We start from the raw sequence: 11,497 nt of genomic DNA, 5'->3' as shown, positions 1-11,497 counted from the left end.
TGACGAAGTCTAACTCTCTTCCTATGCATCGGCATGCCATAAAAGAACAATTCATGCACATCAAGTAAAGGCCAATACATAACATAAGCAATTTATTGCAATTCTATCATGTTGGAAACATAGAGAGGTGGAGATGTAGTTCCTCTCTCATAATAATTGCAAGTAGGAGCAGCAAGCACATGCATATTATATTCATCAAAATCATCATGTGCAACGGTAAAAGGCAACCCATCAATGTGATCCTTAATAAGTGCACACTTCTCCGATATAGTGTAATTTGAAGAATTCAAAAAGATAACAGGAATAAATAACTAATTCTACTACACAACTTATTCTTGTAGACTTGTGTTGGGCCTCCAAGCGTAGAGTTTTGTAGGACAGTTCAAATTTCCTCAAGTTGATGACCTAAGATTTATCATTCCGTTGGAGTCATAGGATGAAGATGGTCTCTCAAACAACCCTGCAATCAAATACAAGAAATTTCTTGTGTCCCCAACACACCCAATACAATGGTAGATTGTGTAGGTGCACTAGTTCGGCAAACAGATGGTGATACATGTATAGTATGGATTGTAGATATAGGCTTTTGTAATATGAAAATAAAAAAACATCAAGGTAGCAAGTGATAAAACGGAGCACAAACGGTATTGCAATGCTTAGAAACAAGGCATATGGTTCATACTTTCACTAGTGCAATCTCTCAATAGTGCTAACATAATTGAATCATATAACAATCCCTCAACATGCGACAAAGAATCACTCCAAATTTCTTATCTAGCGGAGAACATAAGATGAAATTGTTTGTAGGTTACGAAACCACCGCAAAGTCATCATTTCCGATCAATCTATTGAGTTATTCCTATAAGTGTCACAAACAGTCCTAGAGTTCGTACAAAAATAACACCATATGATACACATCAACCAACTCTAATGTCACCTTGATACTTCAATGTCGCCACAAGTATTCATGAGTTGATTATTCGATATGCATCAAACAACTTCAAATTCATAATATTCAATCCAACACAAAGAACTTCAAAGAGTGCCCACGGATTTCTACCGGAGAAAGTAGGACGAAAACATGCATCAACCCCTATGCATAGATTACCCCAATGTCCCCTCAGGAATCTGTGAGTTGAGTGCCAAAACATACATCAAGTTAATCAATATAATACCCCATTGTCATGAGGGGTATTCATATGCAAGACATACATCAAGTGTCTCAAATCCATAGAGTATTCAATCCGATAATAGTGAAACCTCAAAGGTAAAAAACTCAATTCATCACAAATAAGATAGAGGGGGAAACACCACATGATCCAACTATATTAACAAAGCTTGCGGTACATTAGGATCGTGCCAAATCAAGAACATGAGAAAGAGAGAGATCAAACACATAGCTACTGGTACATACCCTCAGCCCTGAGGGTGAGCTACTCCCCCCTCATCATGGAGACCGCCGGGATGATGAAGATGGCATCCGGTGATGATTTCCCCCTCCGGCTAGGTGCCGGAACGGGGTCTCGATTGAGTTTTCGTGGATACAGAGGCTTGTGGCAGCGAAACTTCTCATCTAGATTTGTTTTCGGGGTTTTGGGTATTTATAGGAATTTTAGGCACCGGTCTCGCGTCAGGGGGTGCCTGAGGGGCCCACAAGCTCGGGAGGCGTGCCCTAGGGGGGCACCCCCAGGCTTATGGATCCCTCAGCCATCCCCTGGCCCAGCTTCGGTGCCCCGTGGGTCTCTTATGGTCCATAAAAAATCACCATAAAATTTTAGGCCGTTTCGAGAACTTCTATTTCTGAAGAAAAAACAACACGACGGTAGATCTGCTGAAAACGACGTTAGTCCAGGTTAGTTCTAATCAAATCATACCAAAACCATATAAAATTGTTGCAAACATAACATGAATACTTCATAAATTATAGATACATTGGAGCCGTATAAATAACATGCCCATCAACATTATCGACCAAGAGATCTTTAACCATAGCAACATTAGGTTCAACTTTAATTTATTCAGAGGGTCTATATATGTGTTCTAGTATTACTTTTGTTAACCACAGCTGGATCCTTAGCATTTTCCTTAATCCTAACAGGAAAATGTGGTTTCTCAATATAAGCAGTAGGCACAACTGGATCAAAACTGTAAATGATAGTTTCATCTTTAACTATAACAGGTTTCTTAATCTTTTCATTAACAGGGGATGATATTTAAACTACTTCTCCTTAGGGAGATCAACATGACTACCAAATGATTCACAAAAGGAAGATACTATCTCAGAGTCAAGTCCATATTTAGTGCTAAACTTATGAAAAGCATTGGTATCCGAAAAAGATTTAGCACAATCAAACTTAACTATTATACTTGAATCTTTACTTTTGTCGAGTTCCCAATCTTCAGAATTGCGTTTAATTCTTTCTAGAAGACCCCATCTAAATTTAATAATTTTCTTCATAAAGGAACCAGTAGAAGAATAGTCTAGCATGGTTTGATCATTATCGGAAAGCTGAGCATAAAAATTATGTAAGATAATTTCTCTTAAGAGCTCACGATTGGAGCATGTGTACATCATGTACTTAAGCCCGCCCCAAGCTTGAGCGATGCTTTCCCATCACGAGGCCAAAAATTATATATATAATTCCGATCACGATGAACTAGATGCATATAATAAAACTTTTGATGAAATTCCAATTTCAATCAGTTCCAATCCCACGTTGCAATATCATCACATAGCCTATACCATGTCAATGTCCCCCCCAAAGATAAAGGGAAAACTTTCTTATTAACTTCAACTTTGGATAAACCCGCAAGCTTAAATAATCCATAAACTTTATCCACATAGATTAGATGCATATCATGATGTATTGTTCTATCTCCTGCATAAGCTTTAGCTAGCAGTTTCTCTATCATACCCGAAGAAATGTCATATTAAGTTTTTTCAATAAGTGCAGTAGGTTGAGGGGTAACTCTTTGTGCTTCCGGTCGAGGTGAAGATATCCCGAACAAACCCCTCAAATGATTGTTTTCCATAGTAACAAATGACAGTAAATTTCAGCACGTAATATAAATGCTTCCTTACCAAATTCTACTCACCAAAGCGCTTCACTCCCCGGCAACGACGCCAGAAAAGAGTCTTGCTGACCCACAAGTATAGCAGATTAATTGTAGAGTGAGGGCTTTTGGCGGGCGACCTCCGTGGAGGTGGATATTTTAAAAAATACAATAATTACATTTTGGAGTTTCAAAAAATTCTGAAAAAAATTCTACACATTCATATGGATTTATTCAACATGTGTATAAAATCTCACAACGAAATACATTATGGTGAGAGCTACACAAAAAAGAGAAAATCGTGCATTTCAAATAGTGAACAGTGTTCGCACTGTTCATCAGTTTGAAAACCACGGTTTGTCTTTTTTGTGTAGCTCTCATCATAATGTATTTCATCTTCAAAATTTACGCACATGTAGAATACATCCATGTTAACATGTATGTTTTTTTTTAGAATTTTTTGAAACTTTAAAATATGTTTTTGGATTTTTTTTCAAAATACCCACCTCCATGGAGGTCGACCGCCATTGGCATTTTGCGATCAATTGTAGTCCTTTCGATAAATAAGAGTGTCGAACCCAACAAGGACTTGAAGGAAATAACAAGCGATTTTCAGCAAGATATTTTCTGCAGGCACTGAAATTATCGGTAACAAGTAGTTTGATAACAAGGCAATTTCTTTTTTATTTGAACGATTTAGTTCTGTTTTTTATTCTTTTCCTAATTGAGTGCTTTTTAAAAAAAATTGAATGAGTTTTTTCAAAATCAATGAACTTGTTTTTAAAGTCGATCAACTTTTTAAAAAAATTAACGCAATTCAAAAACAACGCTCTCTTTTTCAAAACCAATTAATATTTTTAAAATCATGAACTTCTTTAAATCTATGAATTTTATTTCAAACAGATGAACTTTTTCGAAATTGATGATTTTTTTTTTCAAATTTGCAGATTTCTTTTGAAATTTGATGAATTTTTTAAATGAGATCTTTTTTCAAATTCGATGAACGATTTCTAAATTAGGGAACTTTTTTCGAATTGATGACCTTTTTCAAATTCATTTAATTTGTTTTCTAAATCAATGGACCTATTTTCAAATTGGATGAACCTTTAATCAAAATTGTAGCATTTGTTTCAAAATTGATGTACTTTTGTTAAAATTCGGGGAAATTTCCTGAAATCTATGAAATTTTGAGAATCATTTTTCAAATTTATGATTTTTTTTTCTAAAATTCACGATTTCCTTTTTGAATGTAAGTGGTCAAAGGTTGTTCGGTCAATGGTAAGGCCCGTCCACTGGTCAATGAAGTGATCGATCTATTTTTTACTTTTTACAGAATCAATGAAACGATGGATCAATGTCGAAAACCAAGCGAGCGACCATTTGTTGTTGTTGGGCTGGCCCATGTGGACAGGCGCGTCAGTGCCGCTTCCCTTAGTTGGCGCAGAACGCACTGAATAGAACTACTCATTGGGTACGTTAGGTTTGTTACCTTCTCTTCTCGCCTTTTCTTTTTCATTTTTGAGTTTTCATTTGGTTTTTTTCTTTTCTATTGACTTTTTATTTTCAATTATTTTCCCTTTATTAATTTTTAAAATTCACGAATTTTCATATCATGGACATTTTTATAATTGGTGAAATATGTTTTTGAATTTATGATTTTTTTTAATTTTCAAGAACATTCTCTAAAATTTGTGAACTTCTTTTTACATACGCGAACATTTTCATTAGATCGTGACCAATTTCAGATGACAAACAATTTTCAAACTTATAAAAAAGTTAATTCACAAACATTCTTTAGAAGTCTTGCGCATTTTGCGGTTTGACAAAAAAAATGAATTCACGAACATTTTCCTGTATTCACGAACATCTTTTTGAACTTGTGAATAATTTTCAAATTCACACACATTTGTAAATTCTGAAACATTTTATGCATTCGTTCAAGTTTTCAAATTTCTGAACAATTTTTAAATTTGTGAACGTTATTAAAAATCACAAAAACTTTTCAAATTCGTGAGTACAATTGAAATCGCAAACTTTCTGAATTCCTGACATTTTTTATATCATGGAAACTTCCTATATTTTCTTAGGTTTTTCAATTCGTGAATTTTTTTTCCTGCCTTGCAGTTTGCTCCAAAATACGGGAACCTTTTTTAATTTGTTTTCATTTTTTTAATACATCACATTTTCTGAATGCGCTGATATTTTTGGAATTTACGAATAATTTTTATTCACGAATTTTTTTTAGATTCATGGACATTAATCAAAATCATGAAATTTTTCTTAGTTTGCGAAGAGTTTTCAATATTGTGAACATTTTTTGTATTCCTAAACAATTTCAGATTTGTCAATATTTTTTGAAATTGTGATCATTTTTTAGATTCGTGAACATCCTTTTATTGACAAACAAATTCAAAGATCATGATCATTTTTTCATTCTTGAATATTTTCTGAATTTGTCAAGATAAATAATTGCATGAACCTTTTTATAATTTCTGAACATTTTTCAAATTCACAAGCTTTTTTAAAATCTATGGATATGTTTTGAATGCACTAATTGTTTCAAATCTATAAAATAGGAGCTATTTTTTAATGGAATATCTCATGGTTAATTTATTGCAAAACCAAGATAGGTACATCGTTTATTACAAGAGGCATGATAAAACGTGGGTGGATCACCATTTGAGCATAAAACAGAATTAGAGTCATAAGCATGCCTAGCTATAGAATGAGCCGCCTCATTTACATTCCTGGAGCAATGCTGGAAGAAAATCATCCCCGTCCTTTGAGCTATCAGAATGCACTCAGCCATAATAACTCTCACAAAGCATTCAGAACCATAATTGTAGCATAAGGGCAATCCTACGACTACACAGCTGAATGGTTTTCATGGAATCACACTCGGCGATGAGAGGAGAGCAACCCATTTGTTCACCTGGAGCAAGCCCCCTTCACCTAGGCAAGCCCCCTTTCTAAAGCCTCAGCCTCAACATTTGGCACACTCAAAATGTTGGAAAGCAGCTCAGTAGCACTAGCCACTAGGTTAAATCTTTAACACACATCAATCAACAGACTCAACCACCCTTACCACCAACCCAACCCATTGCCATGTGAGCCTGCAAGAGAACCAAACGTCAGATAACAGGTAAGGAGCACCAAAGGTCTTGTGCAGGGAACAAGGCTGCATGTTACGCAACGTACTATTCGACTGACACCCACCACTCATGAGACCTACAAAGCATATACAAACCCACCCTCATCGGGCCCAAGTCAAACATGAATCCACCTTATACTGACTGGACACCGTGGGTCTGGCAACGTCTTGTCCAATAGCCAGGCGGAGAAGAAGTTAACGAACCCACATTATGAGCAGTCGGGTAGACAAGTAAGCGCGGTCTGCGAGGCATTAGGCAAGCATGCATCATGGGCTACCGCTGTTATATATGGTAATAGCCTATCTACCCTATATCGCTATTGTGGTTGACGGTAGCCAAAAATGACAAATTGTGAAATAGTTTCCATATCATTTCATGCTAATATTGCTAGTAAAGATCAAAACAATGATTTTGGCCCACCAAGGAGGTCATGAGCTTAGCTTTGCCCAGAGAGAGATACGTGGTTCACGGTTTTGCTTCCACAAACCATGTGAGATGTGACCTACCCATGAATGAATTGTACTACATATATGTAGTTGTCTTCAGAGGAGATTGCTAGGTAGGTTGACACGATGACAACAGAGGTTTTTTTTCATCCTCTTATGGAATGATCCACTTCATTTTGTATCTCATGAGCACTTTCACATATAATTATATGACAAGTTTTTTTATCCTGGATTTAAATTAACGAACACAAAATGAAAATAAATAATATTCAAAGTTCAAAAATGCTAATTACAGCTTGGAAATATATTATCAAATGGCAACACTTTTTTCAAGGTCGAATGCTTCAAATATGTTTGACTCGGCTAAAAGCATGTGCAATCTTACAATCTAAGTACTAGAGTAAAAGCACAAATATAAATATATAATCAACTCTACATGGAAAACCTTTATACATGTGCATATAAAACACGTGCATGCATACACCATCTTCTTGATAAACACAATACACAATACAAGTTTTTGACAAGGTTGCAGCGAGCTTGCCAGTCATTCGGTTGAGGAGGGCATCGATTGGTCTGCCGATTCGGCAAGTACCTGAAGATATCGTGGAATTGGTGGCATATTAACCTCGATGAGGCCTTCCAAGATCTGTACGATTACCCCCATGGTCGGCCTAGAGCACTCATCTTCTTGGACACACCAACAAGCAACCATGCAAGCCCTCTCAAGCTCCTCCAAGTTGACATCACTTCTCAAGTTGGCATCCAACAATGCATGCACGTCACCATCCCGAATATTCTTTGCAACTAATATTGGAAAGAACTTGTCCGCGCATCTCTTCCCATGTTCGATATTTCTTTTTTGTGAGATGATCTCAAAGAGCATCATTCCATAGCTGAACACGTCAGCTTTCATTGTGATGGCGGTTCCGCTTATCCACTCGGGTGCCAAATAGCCGATGGTTCCTCGCATTGTTGTGATGACCCTGCTGAAATCCCGGCCTAGCAGCTTCGCTAGTCCAAAATCTGACACTTTTGGGGTAAACGAGGCATCCAACAATATGTTTTGCGGCTTGATGTCACAATGGATGATGCAATACTTGCACTTGGCGTGTAGGTAAGTTAACCCTTTGGCAATGCCAATGGCTATTTGGTATCTTGTGTTCCAAGGCAGAACGTCATTGCTACCAACCCTAAATAGGTATTGGTCCAATGCTCCATGTGGCATGTACTCGTAAACGAGCATTCGGTGCTCCCCCTCTGAGCAAAACCCGACCAACTGGATCAGGTTCACATGGTGAATAGTTCCAAGAGTGCTCATCTCTGCCCGAAACTGCTTCTCGCCTTGACGAACACCTTCAAGCTTCTTAACCGCCACACTTGTGCCATTTTGAAGGACTCCTTTGAACACTGAGCCGAAAGATCCCACACCTAGCTTATCTGAAAAGTTCTTTGTTATTAGTTGCAGATCTTTGTACCTAAAGGCTATCAGGTTCATGTCAATGTGATGTGAACCATTGATCCCTCTTCTCCTACGAAGAATACACAAAACAACCACAAAGGATACACCCAATGCAAGTGCAGAGACACTAATAACAACCCGTATAGTTCGCCCTCTCGAAGATTTGGCATGTGGTATCTCAGAAGCGGGAAGTCGAATGAATATACTATCCCCGGTGTTATCAAGATTTTCTTGGAGGTTCATCAGATTGGTGTACCACAAAGAGCAGGTGTTGTTGTATGAGTAAGCCAAGCAAGCACATTTGTTAAGACATGCTACCTCGCAATCACTTACACTTGCAGCTTGCACAATCTGTGACCCATCAGGCAACCTCACATTATTGATCACGTAGAATCTATCCTCCTCATATCTATGCATTGAAGGCATCGAGCCTCCACCATTGATATTGCACGGTAATGCAACATTCCTGGTGCACCCTCCAGCATAATTTCCTGAGCTCCATTCAATTGGGCTTTTTGCGCTGAAGCCCCTAAGGCAGCTACATAATGGGGCAATGTTTTCGGCGCACCAACTGAAAGCCCCGCACATGGAATAGACAGAGCACTTTGAAGTGGGCTCCACAAAGTATAGCATCCAGTCTTGCTTGTCCTCTAACCATACCATCCCCTTCTGTTGGCCAGATGGGTCGATCACGGTACGGAGGAAGAGGTTGTCATCCTTTACTGTGAGCAAGAAGTACTCCTCCTTGTCATTTTCAACATACTCATATGAGTATATCGAATTTGTCATCGTCATTACCGTCATCATTGGTATGCTGCTAAATGCGCCTGTCTGGGGGTTGAACTTCCCAGGGGTGTAATAAGGTCGGGAGTTGTTCCATGTGAGCAGGTATTGTGCCGGCACACGCGGGTCCATCATGACTGAGAAGAGGCCTGGAGACGGGTCCATATAGTTCCTCCATGAGATCTGGCGGTCGCTCACGCCTGTGAGCTTGTTCCGGCCGAACTTCATCCCAGGAAGCTGGGTGTCAGTTGACTGATTGAAGCTTTGCCATACAATATTGGAGGTGTTGGATGCATATGCTAGAACTAGATTACCGGTGTTGAGGAGCACAGCGACAATGCTGGTGTTGGAGGTTCCAATGCTGGTTGGGATGTTGCTGGACCAGACTATGGACCTAGACTTGTTGAGAAGAACAAGGTTTCCATCCATCCAGACAGTTAACTCCGATGAAGTCTGGTCGGAGATGGGCGCTTCCCTGTTAGCTATCCACACTGGGGTCACTTTTTGCACCTTATTATACCATATTGCAATATACCACTTGTCTTGGGGTCCACCACCTACAAGTTTTTTCACATGCATCATGGTTGAGAAAATAAAATTTAAATAAAATATATTAAAAATGATGAGATGGAATGTTATCAAACGTGGCTATTTTCTTATCCTGTAAATTTTAAGTAGAATGAGTTCATATTGGCTTCACAACTATTTCCCGAGTCCAGTTTCACCCTGACCTTATGCACTGTACCTCTTTACCTCAATCCACCATTCGACAAAAGGCCCACCATGGCAATGTGAGGTTGGAATTTAAATACCAAAAATTTACATAAGCCTAATATGGCCCACCAATGTGCATATAGCAGCTTCTCTACATATTTGATAAGAAAGTATCATGCGAATTTTAGTAGTTTTATGTTGACCTTCCATTTCATAAGTGCATATATATATTTCTCCAAAGTCAAACATGATTTTTTTATATGTTTATACAATACAAACATATATACAGGGTACAGGGTTGGTCTTGACAAGTCGGTGTGGGGGCTAGTGCAAGTTGATAAACTGGGGCCTCTTCATAGAAACATTGTAGAAGCACTTGCTTATATTTCAGTGGCTAATAGCTTCAAGATTTTAATTCTACTCTCCCAATGCGTATTAGACAAAGATTCCGGATTGAATTTTGGAACATGGTAAGGAGAATTTTCGATATTTTTGTTTAACTTACAAATAACACATATTTGTTGCACATTACCAGAAATAATACATATATTCTAATTGACATCTTAGCACACATGGAACACAAACAGTACGTGAATTATAGCATAAAGTTGTAAACAGACTTGGAGGTTCATGGCTTGCTTCCCGGATGAAATCTAACCGAGTGGAGAGCAGGGAGAGAAACAAAATAAACCAAGAATTATATTGGTGGACAATTGCAAAGTAAGGTATTAGGAATCAACAAATTGTGATCTTCTCCTCCATTAATCTCATTGCCTCGCAAGAAAAGAAAAAAGTAACTACATGCTGCATTTAATTTCTCTCTAGAAAAATGTTTCCTATTTCTTCACGGGGATTTTACTTGGGATTGGCAACACATATATTTGTCTAGGGCACATCTAGAGGTGCATTAGTTATTGCACATCTATAGAGATACCCGCACGAATCTTTGAATCTTCATATAAAATCAATGACACAGGACTTACATGTGCAATACTTATGGCACATCTAGATGTGCTTTAACAAAACCACATTTAATTTCTCTCTAGAAAATAATGTTCCGTATTTTTACCAGCAAAAAACATCCATATTTTTAACTGTTAATTACTACTCCCTCCATCCCATAATGTAAGATGTTTTTTTGACACTAGTGTAGTGTCAAAAAACGTCTTACATTATGGGACGGAGAGAGTACTTTTTTTGAGGGAACTGTTAATTACTACTTGACCTAGAACTTTGATACAACGAAAAAACAGAAAACCAGAACAATATAACCAATATGAACGAAAAAAAAGACAATCCATTGACATAATTTTTAGTTAAGATAAGATGGGATGTGGATGAGTTCAGTTACCAGTAGGCTGGTAAAACCCTAGAGCGAACTTGCCACCCCGGGAGACCAACTTGTTTTGCCCAGAGAGCGGCTGCGCCGCTGTGATCACATCAGTACCTCCTGTGGGAGATCCTTGTAAAGAAAGAAGCAGTATGATTAACACGTAGGGCGCACCGGAATCAAGCGTGTGTGCCATGGATGCTAGCTTCCAATGGATGCCACGAGCCTCTCATTGTGCTTGTGGCCAAGCTCTATTTATGATGGATCGTGCTGCACTCCCGCGGCTCGATCAGAAGTCACAACACATGTTGTAGACTTTGCCGGTTCTAGACGTCCCGAGGCTCACGTCTAGCGCGATGTCGATGGAAGTTAGACCGCAACAAATCTAGGAGTACTACTCCAGACCGAGCGACGACGTACGTTGATGGGAGTAACGACCGGTCATGGCTCGGGCTAGGAAAAGCCGCTGGAGTCGTCGATATTAGTTACCATACCATTTCCGACGACTGACTTCATAGAATAGAAGAAATTTAAACACGGTGAAATTGAGACGCCG

General features: G+C 38.4%; 1 protein-coding gene across 1 annotated transcript; it reads right to left on the bottom strand.

Annotated features, from left to right (window-relative positions):
* Positions 1 to 6,942: 6,942 nt before the first annotated feature.
* On the bottom strand, positions 6,943 to 11,159 carry LOC125529130 (G-type lectin S-receptor-like serine/threonine-protein kinase At2g19130). Its single transcript, XM_048693532.1, has 2 exons — positions 10,963 to 11,159; positions 6,943 to 9,454 (listed from the first exon to the last, which is right to left on the bottom strand). Exons 1-2 carry the CDS (start codon positions 11,135 to 11,137, stop codon positions 7,200 to 7,202), a joined length of 2,430 nt encoding a protein of 809 aa, XP_048549489.1. The 5' UTR covers positions 11,138 to 11,159; the 3' UTR covers positions 6,943 to 7,199.
* Positions 11,160 to 11,497: the final 338 nt, after the last annotated feature.

Source organism: Triticum urartu, unplaced genomic scaffold (genome assembly GCF_003073215.2).
Source record: "Triticum urartu cultivar G1812 unplaced genomic scaffold, Tu2.1 TuUngrouped_contig_5362, whole genome shotgun sequence".
NCBI classification, from domain to species: Eukaryota; Viridiplantae; Streptophyta; class Magnoliopsida; order Poales; family Poaceae; genus Triticum; species Triticum urartu.
The sequence above is the reverse complement of the archived record's forward strand: the minus strand, read 5'-3'. Positions and strand labels throughout refer to the sequence as shown.